Source organism: Suncus etruscus, chromosome 1 (genome assembly GCF_024139225.1).
Source record: "Suncus etruscus isolate mSunEtr1 chromosome 1, mSunEtr1.pri.cur, whole genome shotgun sequence".
Taxonomy (NCBI): domain Eukaryota; kingdom Metazoa; phylum Chordata; class Mammalia; order Eulipotyphla; family Soricidae; genus Suncus; species Suncus etruscus.
In genome coordinates this window covers 165,986,017-166,008,728 of record NC_064848.1, presented here as the reverse complement: position 1 = coordinate 166,008,728, position 22,712 = coordinate 165,986,017, and the positions used below count along the sequence as shown (strand labels likewise).

General features: G+C 50.0%; 1 protein-coding gene across 4 annotated transcripts in view; it reads left to right on the top strand.

Moving 5' to 3' along the window:
• Positions 1–22,712, top strand: part of SEZ6 (seizure related 6 homolog) — a 56,947-nt gene that overhangs the window by 15,652 nt on the left and 18,583 nt on the right. For all 4 annotated transcript variants that reach the window (XM_049771450.1, XM_049771440.1, XM_049771433.1 and 1 more), the window contains exons 2-3: positions 8,349–8,999; positions 9,500–9,633. In XM_049771450.1, coding sequence (XP_049627407.1) covers positions 8,349–8,999; positions 9,500–9,633 — 785 coding nt within the window. The remainder of the gene's footprint in view (positions 1–8,348; positions 9,000–9,499; positions 9,634–22,712) is intronic.

Below are 22,712 nucleotides of genomic sequence, written 5' to 3'. Positions count from 1 at the left end.
GTGTGACCCAAAAACAAAACAAAAAAAGAACATTAAAAACAGAGGCCAAGGGGCCGGGCGGTGGCGCTGGAGGTAAGGTGCCTGCCTTGCCTGCGCTAGCCTAGGACGGACCGCGGTTCGATCCCCCGGCGTCCCATATGGTCCCCCAAGAAGCCAGGAGCAACTTCTGAGCGCATAGCCAGGAGTAACCCCTGAGCGTCACAGGGTGTGGCCCAAAAAACCAAAAAAAAAAAAAAAAAACAGAGGCCAAAGTGGGTAGGACATTTGCTTTGCATGTGACAACTTAGGTTTGATCCATGGCATCCCATATGGTCTCCTGAGCACCAGTAGTGATCCCTGAGTACATAGCCAGCAGTAATACCTTAACATTACCGAGTATGGTTCCAAAACAAAAAACCAAACAAAACAAAAGCAAAAAATAGTGATATTTAAGTCTTATTCACACTCAGGACTCTCTCTGGTTCCTAGGGTCTGGCCTGAGCTAGCCCAGTCTTGAGCTACTTTTCCTAAATTACTGATGAGAAAGATGGAGGCTTTGGTGGAGGGTGATATGGGGAATCACTCATGACATGCTCAACCTACTTGGGCAGGACCAACAGCAGGTGTCCAACTCCTGGTTGATGCCCAGTGTGCCCACTCAGTATCTATTTCTCTGGCAAGATCCTGGACAGAAGAGATAGTAAAGTGGGTAGGATATTTGCCTGGCACAGAGTCAACCCCAGTTCCATGCCCAGCACCACATGGTTCCTCAAGCCCCAGAAGTTGTCCTTCAGCACAGAGTCAGGAGTCAGCTCTGAGTAATGCTTGATGTGGTCCCCAAAACAAAAGATGATTCTAGCCCAGGGGAGGCCAAAGTCAGGGTCACCTCTACCCTCTCCTGCACTGGTGGTGGGAGAGACCATCTCCTGACCCCTGAAGGTGCACGCACACGTGATAATCCCAAAAGTATTGGAGGGGTTGCTCTTTAGAAGAGTTCAAACTGATGCTTCTGAGCCCAGCATTCAGCATTTGAGCCTGGCTCCAAGTTTGCTGCATGACTTAGGAGCCCCCCTCCAGGCTTTGGTTTTCTCTGTATATTATTACGCATGGGAGATAAAGTATCTGGTCCCAGATACTGCCTTGCCTGGACCCTGACCTGTCTAAAAGGAGATGCCCCACATTCAGCTGGCCTACCAGGAATTGAGTAAGAGCAAGTAGTGAAAAAGTAGGAGGCGGAGAGTTGGAAAAATGAGTGGGGTGGTCTGGGGCTGAGACACCCACTAGCTTGTCCCAGTATACTCTGAACTTGCCAATTGGGGCTGAACTGAAGCACTGTCTGGGAGAGCTCCCCATCTCCTCCCTGCCCCTACTCTGTCCTGTCCACCCCTGCTAACCTCAGGCTTTGGAAAGCAGAAGCCTTTCATGTGCCCAGAGCACCCCCTGTGCCAGGCACATGTACAGGTAGAGAGCTGAGTCCCTCTGGGTCCTTGTTCCTGGATACATTAATGAGGACTCACTGGGAAGTGCCCCCAGGAAGTCAGCAAGGAGTCATTCTTATTAGGCAGGCGACCTCTCCTCCCTTCTTTGCCTCCCCATGGGGATTGAGTCCTAGAGGGTCTGATAGTATAAGGAGAATCTGGAGAGACAGCATAGTGAACAAAAGGGCAGGGGGGAAGGCAGAGCAGAAACCTTTATGAATATCTCTATAACCATTCCCCAAACCACACTCTGGGACCCTACCAAGGCTTCCCCATGACCCCACTGCATGGCTTCCAGCACCAGTGCCCTTGGGTAGTTGATCCGTGAGATGGGAAACAGTAGATACAGCAATGCAGTGAAACGCTGCTAGGAGTAATGGACAAAGTTCAGGGCAGGGTTCTAGGTTTTTTTCTAGGCTTGCCACTCATGAGCTGGGTGACCATGACAAATTACTAAAGCACTCTGGGTCTTGGTTCTTTATCTTTCAGGATTTTGTGTCAAACTTCCCAAGAGTGAGGAAAGAAAGTGTGTGAGGTAGGGAGAGAGTTCTAAGGACTGGAGCACATATTTTACAGGCTATTGCCTCAGGTTTGATCCCAGTACCACATGATCCCCAAAACACAGTCAGAAACAACCCCAAATACCAAACAAGGAGTAGACCCTAAGCATTGATGAGTATGGTCCAAAAACCAAAAAGACCAACAAAAGAGGTAAGATGTGAGTGTGCAAAGGTAGAGCAATAGTACAGTATGTAGGCGTTTTGCCTTGCATATGGCAGACTCGGTTCAATCCCAGCATCCCATATGGTCCGAAGTGATTCCTGAGCTCAGGGCTAGGAGTAGCCTCTGAGCACCACCAGATATGGCCCCAAAACAGAATACCAGAGGGTGCTGAGGGCTTGGCACAGATACTAAGTGCTGAGTGCTGCAGCTGTTTCTGGCCCTGGACGTCACCTGGACACCACGTATCCACCGTGGTTTTGACAACCTTTGAGCAACCCCAAAGATGCCACACTTCAGCTATGAGATTCAATTTCACCAACTCTCCTGTCTTCCCCGTTAATACAAATAAATGGAGAGATGGTAGTAAACTAACCTGAGATTCAAGACATGCTGGGGTCATTACTTCATTAGCACATGGAATAAGTCAGTAGAACTAGCCCTCAGGACTTCTGTGTGGCCTGTCACCCACTAGCTGGAACCTCCAGTTAAAGGGACACATCTAGGCCCAGTGCAACTATCCTGTGGAGACCAGGCACTGACTGTGGGCGGCGGGGGCAGGAATTATCACTCCCAGGACCCCCTTTCCTCCCTCAGGGCTTGAAATAATGGGGGTCTGTGAGGGGCCAGACCCTCACTAATCCCCTATTAAAACTTGAAAGGGGCCAGGGAACCTCCAGAATAAACTCATTAACTTTTATGGGATAATAAATGGATCCCATTAAATTCTCATTCTCCCTATGCTGGGCTAGCTTAACCTCTGCCACCCCCATGGGGCTCCCTGCTCATGAGATCACCCCCATGTCCATGCACCCACTTGCTCACACACCCCCATGAGAGTTTCTGCTCTCACGGGGGAGGGGGGATCAAGTCTGATTTCATCTCAGTATTGGGGATCCCTCCTCCTTCCCTCCACTGTCCCACCCTGGCTTGTGCCAGCCTACCAGGACCCCCAGGCTGGCTTGCCTAGCACCTGTGCAGGCTCCAGGGTACAAGAAGCCCCTCTCGCCTTTCAGAGAACGGGTTTGGGGGGAGCAGAGGCCTGCCCTTGGATGGCCCCTCTCAAGACTAGAACTGTCCCCTACTGCTGGAGAAACAGGGAGAGCAACCGCCAAGCCAGGCCTAGTGAGGCAGGCAGAGGCTGGGCAGCCAGAGCAGCAGAAATAGCAGCACCGCGGTTGGTAGGTCGGCTGGGCCGGTACCCACTCTCTAACTGCATCCACCGACATCCCGGGGTGCGGCCTCCGCACAGATCAGGGTCTATGTCTCCTCCTAACTGCCCTGGACCCCAACTGCCTCCAGGCCTGTTCTCATCTGTAGGAGACCAGATCCGACCTGGGTCCCGGGGATTAGCAAATCCCCTGTAAATGCAAGCTGGACACCCTTTCTCCAAGGATGTTTGTGGCCGGCGAGGGGGCTACAGGGGCCCGGGCAAGAGCGGGCGAGCCTGGCGGGCCTTCCCGGGGAGACCCAGGCTGCCGATGGGGGAGGAGGGGTTCCAGTCCCCAGGGGGGCCACCGGGAGGCGGGAGAGAATCCACCGGGGAGGCATCCTGAATGGCTCATTAGTGCCGATGAAAGCCTTTTTTCATTTCGTCTAAATACTTTAAACAGGGCTCCCTCCGATGTCTATTTGCATAGCTTAAGAGCTAATGCGGGGGAGGGCCGGGGAGCCGGGGCCACGCGGAGGCTGGGGGGGCTGGCGGGAAGCTCGGGGCCGCCTCCGCGGCGGGGGAAGGGAGGGTGTTTCCCGGATTTGAGGGAGCGCTTTCCCCGCGCTCAGTCCCGTCCAGCTGCACTCACTGCCTGGAGGGCCAAAGCCCGCTCCAAAAGGACCTGCAGGCCTCGAGGTGCCCTTTGCACGCGGTTGGGGGTGGGTGGATGAAGGGTGTGAAGTCTTGACAGTGCTTTGTTGCAGGGGCACCCAGCTTCACAATCCCACCCCCATCCCCCGCACCATCCCAGTTCGGTAGCTGCCTCTCTTCTCTCTCTCAGGCCCAGAAAGCTGGATTTAGAATATTCAAGATCTAATGTTACCCCTCTGGAAGGCTATACCTCGTGTTTGGTTGGTGTTAGAGATAGTACCCTGGATCAGATATAAATTTTCCTGCATGGGGACCGTGCATCCCACCCACCAGAAGGCCCTATGTACAGCTGAGAACACTGGGAGGATTTGCTCAAACTCACATGACCTTTAATAATCCTATTATCATCAATATTACTGGAGTCTGAGATCTCACCCTGTGTTGTACAGGACTTTGCGCTTGAGAGTCTCTCCCAGCAGTGCTCTCTGCCCATACAGAGTTGGGAATGGACTCTGGACATTCTAAACTCAGCCCTTTGAGATCTACCCGCCTTATGTGACCTTTAGTTGGTAGAACAGATGGGTGAATTCGGGGATGAGGGATTTTGCTGGGGCTTTTGTTTTCGTGGCTTTGTTTGGTTTTGCAGCTCCAAGGCCTCTGCCACTGGGCCAGGACCCCAGAGGGGCATAGAAAGTCAAGCACCTCTATGCTGCAGAGCTGTGTTGTTGTGGTTTTTTTGTTTTGTTTTGTTTTGGTTTTGGTTTTTGGGCCACACCCGGCGGTGCTCAGGGGTTACTCCTGGCTGTCTGCTCAGAAATAGCTCCTGGCAGGCACGGGGGACCATATGGGACACCGGGATTCGAACCAACCACCTTTGGTCCTGGATCGGCTGCTTGCAAGGCAAACGCCGCTGTGCTATCTCTCCGGGCCCGTTGTTGTGGTTTTTGATAGGTCTCTGTAGAGGACTTTCTGGGGGCTCAGCTCAGCTCAAACTCAACTCAGGTAGCCATGGTCAGAAACTTTGGTCCCAGATCCACCTCCCACCCAAGTAAGACTTTGGACAAGACCATCCCTCTCTCTTAGTCTTTGCTTCTGCAATGAGCTGGGGTTCCCTGCTGGTAGCTTCATTCTCTCCCTTCAGTGAGATAAGCCTATGTAGAAGAACAAAGGTTTTTTTTTTTTTTTTTTTTTTTTTTTTTTCATTTTGCTCTGGTGAAGCACTTTGCACGGTGATGGGATGTGGGGAATTGGAGCAAGACAAGGCAAAATGCCAGTGATTGAACCCAGTGCCTTGTGCCTTACACGAACAGGTATGAGTTTTATCCCTAGAATCATAGTCCACACCCAGAGCAAAGACTTCGACACAAGACTGTGAGAATTTGGAATCCCAGTTTCACTGCTGTGAGAAGGGGCTGATCCCCTAGTCTCCTCAGAGATTCCCAGTTTCTGTCATGTGGAAAGAAAATTCCCATCTCATAGAGTTCAGTGCGAATGAAATCACACATGGTTTGGACATAACCTGACTCTGGCAGGCACACTGTAGGACCTGATAAGAATGAGCATATGGGTCCCTTACCCCGTCTCCATGTTCCCCTGCTTTGTCCTGTCCCCTTTATCAGTTTTGTAGCACTCTGTCAACCCAGGCAAAGAGAATTTTAGGAATTGGACTGGGAGGAATGTCCTCACCCCAGGGATCTAGAGATGCCTTCTCCCCAGAAAGGGCTTGTCTCCTGGAGATTACTTTCCCCTCCCTGTCTGTGGGTGGCACCCTCCAGGGCCAAGTGGCAGCTGATTGCAGAATCAATTTGCTCCTTTGATATGCTATCTCGATCCCATTTAACCAAGTGCTCAGTCCCCCCAGATAACACAATCAGTGCAATCGACAGTGACAGGAGGTGCCCATTAGCTCTGCTCCATTGCCCAGCACCCACCTGGCAGCCAGCAGGAGAAGAAACTGTGCCCACTGTGGTCCCTTCCCGAGAAGCTCTGAAGGCCTTTCCCAATGCAGTTGCCCTGTGGTGCCAGCCCTGGCAGTACTGAGTCAGGGTTCTCGTTGGGCAACCCTGGAGAAGTTTGGCTGAGGGAAGAGAAAAGTCCTTCCAGTATCAATCTCTGGATTGAGATCTAGTCATCTGGCAAAGACTCTGTGCCACTGCCTCTCGGGGGTGAGCAAAAACTCTGCCTCCCTGATCGGGCATGTGGCAAGCACTGCCTGGACGCACCATTGCTGACTCAGACACTGGCTGGCCATCTGCTGGGGCTGGGGAGCATGGGCCTGGCTGGGCATCTAATTTGGGCACTGTGTTGTCATGGTCTGGCGCAGGATATCAAGGCATAGATCGGTGGCTAGAGTGGGCATCTAAGGAGAGAGGGGATGGTCCTGTTTCTTAGGACTGTGGGACTTCAAGGTCCCTCTGACCCAGAAGAATGGCGGGTCCCCTGACCCATGCCCATCTCCTCTACCCGTTTTCTCCCTCCTCCTCTTTGTCTGACACATCAGAGCTCCCATGGTCTCCTGAACAGAATGTAGGCCATCTGCTGCTTCCTCACATGCCAGTCCTTGGGGTAGTGTGAGTCTGTGGAATGACAGCCCTATCACCTTCCCCCAGTGAATGCTGCCGTTTCGCCCGGATTGGGTTTCCCTCCAAGTCTTCAGGCAGCCATTTTGAGAGCTGTCAGAACCAGAATATCCTCTTGGGCTTCTCAGAGTTGGCAAAATTCTGCATGAACAGAACTTGGAGCCAGGATCCATTGACTTTTTCCTGGCAATGAAGGATCTGGGGAAGCTAGTGGACCACAAGCGGAAAATGCATCATCTCCCCAGCTATGTGGTTGAATAAGAACATAATCAATAGCAGAGCCACCTCAGACCAGCATCAACAAATAACTGTCATCCTTCATAGTTTATCTCATCAATTGACAGGAGCTGCTTGCATAACTGTTGAGAAAGATTCTAAAATTTCAATATTAGAAAAAATTGAACTTGGTTAACAATATCTGCTGTGAGTAGCAGGGATGTTGTGTGGTTTACCTGTGCCCTCACTGAACCCTGACTAAGGTTAGAAAAATTTAAAGGAATTTAAGAGAATTTAAAGAAAATTGAAAAGACTTATCAAATAGGGAAGGAGAGTAATATTCTCTCTTCTCTCTCTTTCTCTCTCAACCCTTAAAAGGAAACTCCATTTTACAAGTGAGTAAACTAAGATTCAGAGAGAGCTTAGCTTATTTGTCAAAGTCATAGAATCCCTAAGTAATGGATTTGAGACTTGAAGACCCCACCTACCTTACTCCAGACAGAACATGGCTTTCCTCCATTATATTTATTACAATTCTAAAAGGGTCAAAACAAAAACAGAGTCAAAGGAAATTATTTTCTGAGTTGATGGCTGAAAAAGTTGTAGTACATGCTTTGTATGTAAGACCCTTGAGTTCAACCTCTGGTACCACATGGTCTGCCAGTATTACATAGACTGACCCTCAAATCAGAGTAGGAAGTAAACCCATACACCATCGTATATGTTCCCGCAAAAAAAAAAAATAAAAAAAAGGAAAAGAAAAATAACTTAATGGAACTTGAACAAAGAACTCATGTACATAGGAGGGAATATAGAATAAAATCCCAAGCAGAAAGCATTTTCAGGAAGTTCCCTGAGAAAAGAAAACAAATGACTGAATCCAACCTTTGGCAGGACGGTTGTGGGAGGGGGACAAAGGAATCTTGCAAAGAATCTCATCTCGGATCTTCAGGAATGACTGGTCACATGACTTTGAGCAAGTTGTTCCCTTTTTGGAGCCTCTGAGTAAAGGCTTTGGACTGACTATACAAAGGACGGTACATTCTCACGGGTCATGGGTCCGAGGAATCAGACCTAGAATGCTCTGTTGGGAAGGATTCTGAAGTCAGATTTGAGATTAGCAGGAACTATAATAAGATGAAGCACATTTGCCTGGAGTGTCAGAAGGGAAGGACTAACTGATGGGTCACCCTGGAATTAAGTCAAAGCCTCTCTTCAGGTCTAAAATCCACTGGCTCCAGGCTAGAGAAATAATACAGTGGTGAGGACACTTGCCTTCACATGGTTGACTGACCAAAGTTCCAATCCCAGCACCACACATGGTTTCCCAGCCCCTCCAGGAGTGATCCCTGAGCTCAGAGCCAGAAGTAAGCCCTGAGTTCCCCAGTTGTGGCCCCCAAACTAAAAATTATTTTAAAATAAAGTAAGATTCTCTGGCTCCATGATTTTCAAGTGAACTCTACCCCCATCCCCATGGCTTTCTGTCTAAGAAAGATAGTCCTGTTGCTTGCACTGGGCATGTAGCCATATTGTGGGGCAGAGGAGAGAACTGACCCTCCATTATTATTTCAGGACTCTTCTCTGAGGCTCCAACCATGGGGGAAGGACAGGCCCCAGGCCTCGAGGAGGCAGATAGGGAGCTGACCGCAGCCCCCACACCGGAGCAGCCCCAACACGGCGTCCACTTTGTCACAACAGCCCCTACCCTGAAGCTGCTCAACCACCATCCGCTGCTTGAGGAATTCCTACAAGAGGGGCTGGAGAGGGGCGAGCTGAGGCCGGCACTGCCCTTTCAGCCTGACCCTTCGACACCATTTACCCCGAGTCCCCTTCCCCGCCTAACCAACCAGGATAGCCGCCCTGTCTTCACCAGCCCCACTCCAGCTGTGGCAGCAGTGCCCACTCAGGAGGGACCCTGGAGCCCCGGGTCAGCGTCTCCTATGCTCCATCTCACAGCTCCCCTCCCTCCAGGGCCCAGCATGGCAGTGCCCACCCTGGGCCCCAGGGAGAAATCCAATGCTACCCCCACTAGTAGAGCATGGACTCCAACCCAAGAGGGTCCTGGAGACATGGGCAGACCCTGGGCTCCAGAGGTCATGTCCCAGACCACAGGGTTGGGGATCGAGGGTACTGTTGCCACTTCAACAGCTTCAGGGGATGATGAGGAGACAACCACCACCACCACCATCATCACAACCACCATCACCACCATCCAGCCACCTGGTAAGCTACTTACTGGTTTGCATATCTGGGAATGGGGGAGGAGAACTATGGGGACCCCTAAACTTCTTCCTTGTCAATGTGCAAGGTGACACATTGGTAGCAAGGACTAGGATCTGAGAGGCATGTGGGTTGGAACGAGATAGATCCGGGTTCAAATCCTAAGCAACTAAAACAGACTCTGAAAAATAGTGCTACGAAGACCATTGAGTGGCTGTGAGAACTGAGACACACATTCCAGCCCCAGTTGGACTTCTTTTTGTTTTGTTTTGTTTTGTTTTGGGGTCACACCTGGTGGCACTCAAAGGTTACTCCTGGCTCTCTGCTCAGAAATTGCTCCTGGCAGACATGGGGATCTACATGGAATGCCAGGATTCAAACCACCATTGGTCCTGGGTTGGCCACTTGCAAGGCAAATAAATGCCCTACCACTGTGCCATCTCTCCGGGCCCTGGACCTTCTTATTGAGCTGGCTTACCTTTGTGCCTCTTTCTGTCTCCCAGGCCCTTGTAGTTGGAATTTCTCAGGCCCAGAGGGCTCTCTGAATTCTCCCACAATTCCTAATGCGCTCCCTGATGTTGGCCTGGACTGTTTCTACTACATCTCTGTCTACCCGGGCTATGGTGTGGAAATCAAGGTGAGTGACCTGGCTCCAGTTGGGACAGCATTGGGGTTGGCTCCATTTTCTCAGAGAGGCTCCATGGAGGGGATGTCAGGAGCACCAGTTGGAGGAAGGCCTAGGTCAGAATTACGCATAGATCTAAAACAGTATCTGCCTGGTGCTCCAGAGGTGTAATGGGTCTGTGGTCCCCATCCCCAGAATGCTGGAACTGTAGAAAGGGAACACTTATACATCCTTCCTCCCCAGGATGCTCATCCTCCCTATCCTCTAATATAAGCTGGCTCTCAGGAGAGCATGAGAGGGATCAGCCTTGAATGGCAGGGAAATAGGTCAGTGTTTTATTTTGTTGGTTTTTGGGCCATACCCGGCGGTGCTCAGGGGTTACTCCTGGCTGTCTGCTCAGAAATAGCTCCTGGCAGGCACAGGGGACCATATGGGACACCGGGATTCGAACCAACCACTTTTGGTCCTGGATCAGCTTCTTGCAAGGCAAACACCGCTGTGCTATCTCTCCGGGCCCAGGTCAGTGTTTTTTTTATCTCTGTGCCAGAGCAGAGAGAATGCAGGACTGTCTGCCCACTAGGGCCTGAGCAAGCCAGGGGCCCCAGCCATCCAGTCACTCATTCATTGTTCCAACAATTTTTCCTGAGCATTTGTTCAGTAAGCTTTACTTCCTAAGAGGAGTGACATTCAGCTCCAGCCTTTTAAACCTTCTCTCTCTTTTTGGCTTTGGAATCATACCTAGCAGTACCTGGAGGCTGTTCCTATACCCATACTCAGGGCTTGCTCTCAATGGTACTCAACAGTCTATGTGGTACCAGCCATCAAATGAAGGAACCCAGCATGCAAAGCAAGTGCTTGACCCATTGAGCCATCAACTCTTCATCCCCGAACCTGAGCCTGCAGGTCTTCATGGCCATCCTCCACACACTTCTACACAGATTTCAAAACCGACTCTTTCTTCGAAGCCTGGCCACCATCAAGCACAGGAATGATGCCCTGAGTTCTGAAGTCAAATTAGCTCCTCCTCCATTCAGTCCCAACAGGCACGTCCAACTTTTGGTATCCCAAACTCAGATCTACCTATTCTCTCCATCCCCACAAACATAGCCAGCATCTCTCCTGGGACCTGCACCCCTATTTTCACATGGGGTCCACTCTAGCTCCTCTAATGACTGGAGGGTTTTTTCTGGTGACAGACTCCTATTCTCCTATCTCTCCAGGGGCCTGAATCAATGCCTGTCACTCAGGGCCCATCTCTAGCCTCTTCCTCCCTATTTTCTGCTCCCCTTTGCCCTGAAGAGTTTGCAGCAAAGGGTATGGGCCAAGTTACCTTCCCACAAGCCCCAACTGCATCCATTTGTCTGTCTGAAAGAGGCTCCCTCTATTCTCCTTCACTTTCTCTGGAAATTTTCACCTGGTGCTCAAAGTCAGAGGCTTCAGGGACATCTAAGGGCTTCTTCTACCTTCCACTGCTCAGTCTAGGAGTTGATTGAGGGTTGCCTGGAGCAGGGGCCTAGAGTGTTCTGAGGGAAAAAGGAGACTGGTGAGTGGAGGCAGCCAGGAAAGGAGACCATTGGACCTGAATTTGAAGACTGGGGGAGAGAGAGAGAGGAATTCAGGGTGCTTAAGAAAATTGGGCAGAGGAAAGGGGTCAGTTAAATCCAGAGTCACAGGAACCTGTGACCTTCTCACTCCCGACCTGCCCTTATACTCCCAATGACCCTGAATATGGGCTTGAAGTCAATGTCACCCATCTATGGGCAGCATGTCCTGCAGCCCCAGTGTCAGGCCCCAGGTACTTGATCTAGACTTTGCAGAGAGGGATGGTCTCCCATCATGGGTGAACCCCTTCCTTTCTTTCCACAACCATTTGTTCCCAGTCTGTGAGGCCCTATGCCCCTCTCTTGGGGCTGACTGGGAGGGTAATTAGGAACAGTCACCCCCCCCATACACACAAGCCATTAGCACTCAGTGCCGCTTAATTAAAGTAATTAATGTAAAATCATCACCTAATGAGAGGTGGCACCCGCTGTGGCTCACTGGGTAGTAGGTGCCAGCTGCAGGTGTGAGAAAGGAAATGGGAAGGGGCAGATGCTGGGCTGGGAGTCCCTACTGAAGTCCGGCACTGCTTAGCACCCCATTCTCATTCTTTCATCCCCCCTAAAGCTCACAGAACAGTCTGGGCCCAACCCTGTTATCTAGGACAAGATGCTGACTTAACCTAGCCAGCTCAGCCTAAGCACAAGCTCCCTCTGGATTCTGATCCCTCCCAGTCCATCCAAAACCTGTGTCTATTGTCTGTTGCCGTCACAGTTTTTCATCAGAATGTGTTCGCTGTTACCAGGCAACCTTGAGATGAAGCTCTGCCACAGCCCTGGATACTATCAGGGATCAGGCTGGCAGATACTGGCCCACTCTGTGGCCCTGTGGAGCCAGAGTTCTTGGAGGACACCGTCAACCCTGTGGGTCTGTCTTTGAGGTGAAACCACGCAAGGAGAGAGGACATAGAATAGAGTAGGGTGAAGCAATCTCTACTCTCTGCAGCCTTTACTCTCTATCTGGGCTCCTGGTCGCATCTCACAGGCTATGCAGAACCTGAGGGGTCAGTGATGCTGCAAATTCATCCCTGTTGCATGGGTTGGAGGCTGAGCCAGGCAGAGAAGGGAGTGGTTCAAGGTCACTCATTAACTAATGGTTTGTTTTTATTTGAGGGCACACCCAGCAGTGCTCAGGGTGTATTCCTAGGTCTGGACTCAGGAATCACTCATGATGGTGGGGTATCAAAAGAAATGCCAGAGATCGAATCAGTATCAGCCACATGTAAGGCAAATGCCTTATTCTCTGTATTATCTCTCCAGTCCCTATTAATGTTTTTTGGTCTTGTTTTGATTGTTTGCTTGGCTGGTTGCTTTTAATCCCTAGTTCCGACTCTGTACTCAGGGATCATTTCTGAGAATGATATGAGGGAAAGAGGAACATGTGGGATGCTGGAGATCAAATCCAGATTATCTCCTTGCAGGCCAAGAGCCCTACCTGTTGTTTTATCTGCCAAGCTTTTTTATTTTTTTTGTTTGTTTTATTTTTGGGTCACACCAGGTAGTGCTCAGGATTACTCCTGGCTCTGCACTAAGGAATTACTCCTGGCAGTGCTCAGGGGACCATATGGGGTGCTGGGAATTGAACCCTGCTCAGCCGTATGCTATACAAACTCCATACACACTTTTTTGGGGTTTTGGGGGGCACACCTGGCAGTGCTCAGAGGCTACTTCTGGCTCTGTGCTCAGAAATTACCGTGGCAGGCTCAGGGGACCATATGGGATGCCAGAGATCAAATCCAGGTTGACCACGTGCAAGGCAAAATCCCTACCTGCTGTGCTATCACTCTGACTCCCCCAATGCCAAGTTTTTTGATGGGCCAACATAGAAGTGATTCCCTTAGCACCAGGCTCTATACTAGGTGTTGGGCTCACATGAATGAGAAAGACAGGAATTATCTGCGATGAACGTTTACACAAGGCTCAGTGATGTAAGGAACAGGCTAGAGATACAGGAAGCTGTGGGGATTCCCATCTGTGCCCCTTCCTTCAGCCCAGGATTCAAGGTGAGACTGTTGGGAGAGAGGCCAGTAGCCAAGGCATACTGATTTTTGACCAGGTGACCTGGGGCACAGGAGCAGCATAGTCTATCCTGGGGGACTCTCCAGCCAGACCTGAGAGCAGCACTATCCTGTCCCATTTGAGCCTGACCAAAGGGGTTGTAAGGGCGTGACAGCTGAAGACTTAGAGGCGTCCTATTGCTCCTGTGAGTTGTGAAATGGTTTATGGTATCTCCCTATTGCAGGTAACTTCCTGCCTACCTCCTCCCCAAATTCACAAGATGGCTCTGGACAAGGGAGATGGGGGATGGGAGGGAGGACTAATTTTTGTTTTTTGGGGCCACATCCAGTGGTGCTCAGGGCTTTTCCTGGCTTTGCACTCAGGGATCACTCCTGGTCGGCTCAGGAAACTATATGGGGTATTGGGGATTGAACCCAGGTCAGCTACATGCAAGGCAAGCACTCTACCCACTGTACTATCTCTCCAGCCCAGAGAGGACCTTCTAAAGAAACCCAAACAGACCTGTGATGACAGCATGCTGAGCCCTTGCCATGCCACTGCATGAAAGTAAAGCTTGTGAGAGTAAGAGGCCTAGAGACACCCCACCATTCCTTTTTTTGTAAGGAACAACCCCAGGGAATCTCAAATTCCTAAAAGCCCAGATCTCCCCACTGTGCTACACTGCTTGCTTCTTCATCCTCTACTTCCCACCTCCCCAAGGGTGACTCCAAGACTGAGAGTTTACTCTGCTGTAGGAAGATCAGACCAGACCCTTAATGACCAGAAGGGACTTGATTGCTGGATAGAAAGGCTTTTTCTGGAAAGACCCAGAAAATCACTTTTAAGCTAGATGGGCCTGAGCCCCATGGTCCAAGTGAGTGAGCTCCTCTCCCCTCTGCAGGCAGCTGGTCTTCCCTGAGAGTTCCAATCCTTTCTGGCCTGGCACTTGCCTCTCACTGTGCTTGGCATTCCAAGATCCTTTCCCCTGCCAGCCTCCATCTTGGCTTGCCTTTGCTCCATCATCAAAAGTCTGGGCACAGATGCCCAACAGCCTGCCCTAGAGTTGCACTGGCTCACAGTTCTCCAGGCCAGGCCAACTGCCAACTTGAAAGCCAGAACACACTGCCCTTCCAGGTCGGGTCAGAATCAGGCTGGAGGCAAGCATTAGGAGTAGGGGTGGGGTGGAGTTCAGTGGGGTGAGTTTCCTGGGGAGCCTCCTCTTCACTATCTCCCAGAGCCTCCCCACTCCCCATATGAGGGGATCCCAGGGAAATAAGCTGTTCTAATGCCATAGAGATGGGCCCACTTCCCAGCTGTAAAGCAGACCACACCCTTTAACAGTTTATGGACATGGAGTAGCTCAGAGAAGAGCCAAGGCTTGCACTGGAAACTGGGGTTCCACTTCTTACTCTATGGGTTACATTTTGATTCCTGGGCAAAAGCACCTACCCTTCTCTGGGCCTCAGTTTCCTTCTCTGATTAAACCAGATGATGCAGAAGTTCCCTCCTCCTCTTTGGGGATGATGAAGTTTGCTTGTTGGTTGCCCTAGGCACCAACACCCCTGCCTCGGTTTCTCACTTCCAGCAGCTGCAGAACACAGGCCAGGGTGAATCATAAGGAGCGACTAGGTTCACAGGCAACTGTCACCATGATAAATGCCAGGGCTTTCATTTGTTTGGGAGGTTTGCTGCCATACTGAGAGGTGCCTAGGAGCTATTCCTGGCATTGTGCTGCAGAGGGGCCCCTGACCATGCTCAGGAGACCATGTAGTAGTGAGGGGATTAAAATCACATTTGATGCCACTACAGTTGCACTAAAGGCCTTAATGCCTATGCTATCTGTCAGGCTCCCAAGTACCAGGGTTTATACCAGTTCTCATCAAGAAAGGGAAAGAGAATGACTAATGCCATGGCCCCTCAGTGCAGAGCCTCTTGCATTTGGGATCTAATTTAATCTTCATGCCTCAGGACAGATGGATTATTCCATTTCACTGATGTGATGGGGTTGGGAGCCCAGAAAGACCAGGCCTTTCAACTACTCAATGATGGACCTGGTTCTTTTGTTTTGTTTTCCTTTTGGGTCACACCCGGCAGCGCTCAGGAGTTACTCCTTGCTCCACACTCAGAAATCACTCCTGGCATGCTTGGAGGACCATATGGGATGCCACGATTCAAACCAATGACCTTCTGCATGAAAGGCAAACGCCTTACCTCCATGCTATCTCTCCAGCTTCAATAGACCTGGTTCTTAAAAGAAAATTATTTATACCAATTCTAGTAATAGCCCCACTTATGATTTTTGAGGGGCCTTCTCAGCAGTGCTTAGTGGGTAGAGGCAACTCTCATTGATACTCAGCCCAGCCATGCAAGGATTGGGAGTTACACATCATGATGCTCAGGGGTCATGAAATGCTGAAGATGGAACTCGGAACCTTGTGCATTACAAGCAGGATTGTGCTCCAGCCCTTTAGATGTCTCCTAGTCCTTATTTAATTTATATTTTCCTTTTTGTTGTTGTTGTTGTTTGTTTTTAGGCCACACCCGGTGGTGCTCAGGAATTACTCCTGGCTATCTGCTCAGAAACAGCTCCTGGCAGGCACAGGAAACCATACAGGATGCCGGGATTTGAACCAACCACTTTAGGTCCTGGATCGGCTGCTTGCAAGGCAAACGCCACTGTGCTATCTCTCTGGCCCCAATATATTTTCCATTTTTGAACCACACCCAATGGTGCTCAGAGGTTAGTCCTGGCTCTGCACTCAGAAATTACTCCTGAAAGGCTTGGGGGAACCATATGGGATGTTGGAGATTGAACATGGATCAGTCACATGAAAGCAAATGACACAATCTATCACTCCTGCCCCCTCTTTGTACTTCTGTAGATCAAACCTGGCAGTATTCAGGAAACCATGTACTGTCAAGGATCACAGACACACACATGGACATACATACCACACAGCATGTACTTCAGCCCTTTAAGCCAACTCTCAGCCACTTACTTTCTTTTTTATATAGAGACCCCATACAGTATGGCTAAGGAATCAAACTCAGTGTTTTATGCATGCTAGGCATGAGCTTTATCCCAGTGGCTATGGAGCAGGGACTTGATTGAATTCAAGTCTATGTACTTGAGGCCAGAGAGTACAGCAGGTAAGATACTTGCCTTGCACAAAGTTGACCTGGGTCCAATCATTAGCATTCCATATGGTCCTCTGAGCACTATCAAAAATGCTCTTGTGGACCAGAGAAATAGCACAGCGATAGGGCATTTACCTTGCAAGCAGCAGATCCAGGATGGACAATGGTTCGAATCCCGGCATCCCATATGGTCCCCCATGCCTTCCAGGAGCGATTTTTGAGTGCAGAGCCAGGAGTAACCCCTGAGCACTGCTGGGTGTGACCCAAAACTTAACCCCCCCCCAAAAAATAAGCTCTCTGAGTAGAGCTAAGAGTAATCCCTAAGACCACTGGGTGGAACCACACACACCCCACAGATGAGCCTATATTCTTCCCTGACCCAGGAGTTTGGCCACAGTATGAGATAGGGCTGTACCCCCAAACTCTGCTTAGCCCTGTCTTCATCTGTAGGGTACCTGTAGGACTGCCATTTAGGGACAGGGCCCAGAGGCTATGAGGGTGTAAAAACTCTCAAACTAGAACTGGAACCAGAATCAGGAGCTCTGGGCTGGTGTCTTTTTTTTTTTTTTTTTTTTTTTTTGGGTCACACCTGTCACAGCTCAAGAGTTACTCCTGGGGCCGGGAAGGTGGCACTAGAGGTAAGGTGTCTGCCTTGCAAGCGCTAGCGTAGACAGACCGCTTGCTGTTCCATCCCCCAGCGTCCCATATGGTCCCCCCAAGCCAGGGGCGATTTCTGAGCATAGCCAGGAGTAACCCCTGAGCATCAAATGGGTGTGGCCCAAAAAACAAAAAAAAAAAGTTTCTCCTGGCTCTATGCTCAGAAATCACCCCTGGCAGGCACAGGAGACCATATGGGATGCGGGGATTCGAACCACTGTCCTTCTGTATGAAAGGCAGGAGAAACACTCACCTTTTCCAATTACAAGCTGTGTTTGCCTAGAGCACAGAGCAAAACCCAGTCAAGGATTTTTTGTTTGTTTTTATATTTTTTTATTTTTTATTATGACACTGTGATTTACCAATTGTTCATAATTCAGTTGTTTCAAGTAGTCAATGTTCAAACACCAATCCCACAACCAGTGTGACCTTCTCTTCACCAATATCCCCAATTTCCCACCCACTACCCCAGCAGGCTCCCCTGCAGACACAAATTGACTTCATATTGTTTGTTACAACACAAAGACAAATGGGATTATCAAAACATAAATCAGTAAGTCATTTTGTAATAACTGCTATATCTCTCACTGGTGTTACTAGTGTGAATGTTTAACTGGGTTGTGGTTGGTGCTGAGTCTTCTGTGTTGCTGTTCAGGCTTACTGAGCTGGGTGGTTAAGCAACTTTCTTACCTAATTTGCTGTCATTCTACTAGAATGAAATTTGGAGGTGTATGAGGCCCATGATCCAGGATCTATAGATTTTTGAACAATTTGGTAGCTTGTCAGTTGGATAAGGTTCAGTTATGGAGCTGGGTCATTTTAGTGGGAAGGTATCAGATGTAGATGTGGGCTGCTGTGGCTTTACGCAGAAAGGGGAATCTTCACCCTTCCATTCCAAGAAGGCCCCACAGTAGTCAGCTCAGACCAGCCTACCTGGGAAGATTTGGCAGCATCACATTCTTTTGGAACTTAGTAGTGGAGCTGTGTGGCTTTTCTGCCAGAAAGATGGCAAGTGTAGGCAGTGTGTTGCTGGGTTTTCTAGTGGCAGGGTTGGAAGGTATTTGGCCTGCTCCCATAATGAGTTTTCACCCCAGAGTTTTTACTGTAGACTGGTCCTACAGGGGAAGATTCTTTTTGATTTGGTTTCTGGTAGAGCTGAGCCATTTCTCTGCCAGAGGGAGTTAGGTGTGGCTTCGGGCTGCTGTGCCTTCAGGCAGAAAGGGGAGTCTGCCTGCCCTCATTCTAAGAAGGCCCCAGAATTCCTGACAGAGGTTTTGTGAAAGCTGAGAAGATAATAGATCTGAAAGAACTTGGAAAACTAGCAAGAATCTCTGGGGGTGAAGGGGGGAGAGGGTGACACTATATGGTTGTTGTCACAAGGGAACACATGGACAAGCACATGTATAGGAGAACAGGGTGGGACCTGGTTTAAGGGGGCCACTGTGTGCATTTGATAAGTCTGGGGCAGAGGCTGCATGCTGATAATGGAGTGGAGCAAGGCCTCATGAGGGCTCTGGGGTTGGAGCTCACACACACGTCATTTTTAAATGGGGTTATACCAGGCAGCTGTGTGAGAAGACTGAGTCACATCACTAGGACATGTTCCAGAGACTTCCCTGGGGATAGTCAAGTTAGCAGAGGGAACCTAACTCCCCACTTCCAAGAAGGAGTCAACCCCCACCCATTTCCTTCCTTGGACTGACCCCATGGTTTGCTGGAAACAAGGAAGTGTGAAGCAGCCTGTGGGACCTATGGGAATTATCTTCCTCACTCCCTCTGCTTCCCCCTGTCTGGCCCTGGGTCCTCCTGTCAGTGGCTATGGGTGTGAGAAGACAGCCCTCATGAGCAGAGCTGACATTTCAATCTGTCTCCCAAGCTCTTCAGATGCCTGCAAATTGCATCAAGACTTCATCACCTCCCTTGTCTAACACCCAGCCCTGTCTGGCCCCTGTCAGCCCTGGTCCTCAAACAAGTGACAAATTGCATTCCAGCCACTGCCTCAAGCCTGCAAGTGGGTGCTTGAAACCCCAGGGACCAGAGCTGTGCAGACAGCCTGGTGCTGAGAAGGGAAGGCCAGGGTACCTTATGAATGTAAATCATAGGTAACCGAGGCCCATTCCATCTCTGCACTCAGCCCAACCCTCTCTGCCAGTCTGGGCTGTGAGTCAGACCAATTTGAATTTGAGGGGATTACACTTTCCCAAAATTAGAGAAGGCCACAGTCCTCAGTTCTGTTTCTCCAGTTTTCTAGGCTTCTGAGGGGAAAGATGGCTGGTGGGAAATAAGTCTCAGTGCTGTGGGAAAAGCCAGGTCAGGCCAAGATCCACCTCCAGATAAATTTGTGATCTGGAGATTGTAAATGAAAAGGTCTGTTTTTGCAGGTGACATCTCATGAGGATGGTGGGGAAGGAGCTGCCTTGGCCTTCAGCTAGTCACAACTGTCCCGTTTAACTCTTGTGTGACCTCTTGCAAGTTCCAGAGCCTCTCTGAGTCTGTTTACTTATGGGGCTTTACCACTTTCCTTATGGAACCATGGTGAGAATGAAATCATACCCATAAATGGTACAAGACTTGACACACTGTCAGGGCTCTGCAAATGAAATTGTTATTACTGCTGCCGCTGCTATGCCACTCCTGCAAAGCGGCAGGGTCAGGAACCGGAAGCAAGAAGTCAAAAGGGTGTTTATGGGAACTTAGAAAAACTGCTAAGTTCATTCTACTTCTCAGCTGGCCGTGGTTTTCTTGAGAATTTCTCTGCTGCACCGGCCTCCCTTCCTCCTGCCAGCCAGGGCCCCCCTTCACCATGCTCAAAGACCCACCTGCTCATACATTCCCTCAGCTCATAGCGCTGCTGCTCCCCCCTTTGAGGATTCCTGCTATACGCATTCAGTGCCACTTAAGGAGGAATTACATGCTGCCTGGCATCTCTCGATAATTACAGATTCCACGTGTGTGAGTCTTGTTTGCCCAACTCTAGAATCACAGAATCTCTGAGTTTGAAGGGACCTCATCCAGCCTCTGCCTGCTGCAGGAATTCCCCAGGGACTGTCCCCGGCAGATGGTCAGGCAGTCTCTACCCAAAGTGCCCCCACAGGGAGCTCCTCAGAGAGAGGTGCCACTTTTGTCCCTGCCTGCTGCCTCATGTCTTCTCTTGGCACCCAAGGACCCACAGATCTTTTCTTTCAAAGAGAGTCACAAACATATCTATACTCAACATCCACTATCAGCAAGGCCCAGAGACTAGCCCCGTTGTGTCCTTGAATTTGTCTGCACTCAGCATCCTCTGTGCTTCTTTTTATTTTGTTGTTGTTGTTTTTGGGCTACTCCTGGCTCTGTGCTCAGAAATCATTCCTGGCAGGCTCAGGGGGCCATATAGGATGCCGGGGATTGAACCCGGGTCTGTTCGGGTAAGCCACATGCAAGGCAAACACCATACTACTGTGCTATCGCTCCAGCCCCTTATTTCTTGGTTTGAGGGTCATACATGGTGTGCTTGGGGGTTATTGCTGGCTCCGTGCTACAGGTTGATCCAGAGATGCCTGGGGGGACTGTATGTAGAGCCAGGGATTGAACTGGGATTGGCTACATACAAAACAAGTGCCCTAATCACCATACTATCTTTCTGGCACCTCACTGTGCTTAACTCACAGGGTTTAAGCAAGAAATGTCTGCTGGGCAAATGGTACATTGACTCTCCACATGTCTTTATTGGACTGGCCAGAGAAGAGAGCTTCACAATCCAAAAGGCAACCCTGGACTTTACTTGGAGAGATGGGGAAAAGACAGAAGTGGGGGTGGCCATATGACCTATAAACAAGGAGGAGGAAATTAAGACATTCTCAGGACAGAGTCCTCTATGTAAGGGGTAGGACTGAGAGTCCCTGGAACTGCAAGCAACTGACCAAGCAACTGGTACCAACTGCAAGGGGAGACAGTGACTATGGAAGGGCTTGGGGGACCTGACCCATTGCCCCTGGCCAACCCGGGTCATTTGGACCTTTGTCTTTGGAAAATCTGGGTCTTCAATAGGGTCAGGTATGAGAGTTATCCAACCTGAGACTGCAGGACCTGAAGATGAGTTGGGGATAGGAGAACTGAAGGCCATTTATCAGGTGAGAAACATTGTGTATGGCTCATTAGAGCCAAGACCAAGACACAAGGACAGAGAAGAGTGACCAAGTAGAATATCTGGGAGAGCAGATGGATAAAAGTGTGGACCCAGAGGACTAGAATAGTATAGTGGCTAGTGCACTTCTCTTGTATGTGGCCAACCTGGTTTCCATCTCCAGCACACCATTCCAGCACTCCAGTCACCCAACTGGAGCACAGACCCAGGGGTCACCCCTGAGCACCACTCAGAGTATGCCCCCTTCCAAAAAACTAAGTGGCACCTCCCTGGATGCCACTTACCAAGTCCAGGTTATCCTTGAAGATCTTGCTCAATACACCACAGTTCGGACTCAGAGGCAAGGTAGGTGAGTACGTCTTATCTACCCAGAGCACTTGTTAAAAGCGCAAGCTGAAAAGAAAGTGCAGGGGAGTAGGGTGCCTGCCTTGCTGTCATTCTATTGGGGTTTGAACCCCAGCATCTCATACAGTCCCTGGAGCCCACCAGGACTAGTCACTAAATACAGAACCAGGAGTAAGCCCTGAGCACTGCTGGGTGTAGGGGAAAAAATTGCAGTGCACAGGTAAGCAGATCTGTGCTGAGCTCTATGTTTTGTGTTACCAGGATCACACCATGGGTCCAGGGATGCCATTTTGAGTAACAGACATGTATGCCAGGCTACTTGAAAAAGAGAAAACAGAAACTTAGATTGGCCATGTTCACGAGGTCCCACGTGTCAGGACTCCAATTCTGCATTCTGTCCACCTAATTTCGTGTGTGGCAGAATTGGCTGTCATTCTGCCCCACCTGACTAAAAGGATATTCCAAGGACAGAGAACCAGGATGGACAGACCTTGAGGGCACAGCAAGGACTTATACTGAAAACTCTGGGTTGTGGGCTCCTAGCGGATTGAAACAAGAAAGCACCAAGAATAGTAACAGGTTGAGGTTCTCCACTGGGGGCAGTTCTGAGACTATTGTTGTGAAGTGAGGAGGGGGTGCCACCTGCAGGCAGAGGACTGGCCAGGACTTTGCCCTCAGCCCCTAGGTGAGTGACAATGGTGAGGAGCTGGTAAGTGGTAATAACAAGTCAACAGACTTGGGGTCCATGTGACAAACTCAAGAGATTGCTGGATATAAGGTCTGAGGGAGGAGGCAAGAGGCCAGAGTCTGACTTGGGCATGCAGGTGAGTGGGAAGAAATTTCAAGATGGGGAGCTGGCAGTGGGAAGGATGAGCATAAGGTAAAAGAGTGTCAGATTGAGTGTGAGATGCCCATGAAGCCTCTGACCAGGGAGCTCACAGAGGGAGCTGGGCATAGGGTCTAATGGTTATGCTCTTAACACTGCTGCCCAATCCCCCCACCCCATCTAGTTCCACACAACTTTACAGGGTAGAAAACTAAACCCAGAAAATAGAAAGTGCCAGAAGCAGCTGGTGTAGCTGAGGAGCTTTGGAGACAAGAGCCATGCTTACAAATCACAGTTCTGTGAATAATCTTCATGTGCCCTTGGATAATTTACATAACATCTCTGAATTTTAGGTCACACTGCCCAGGGAACCAACATCTCCTGTACTCAAGTCCCTTGCACA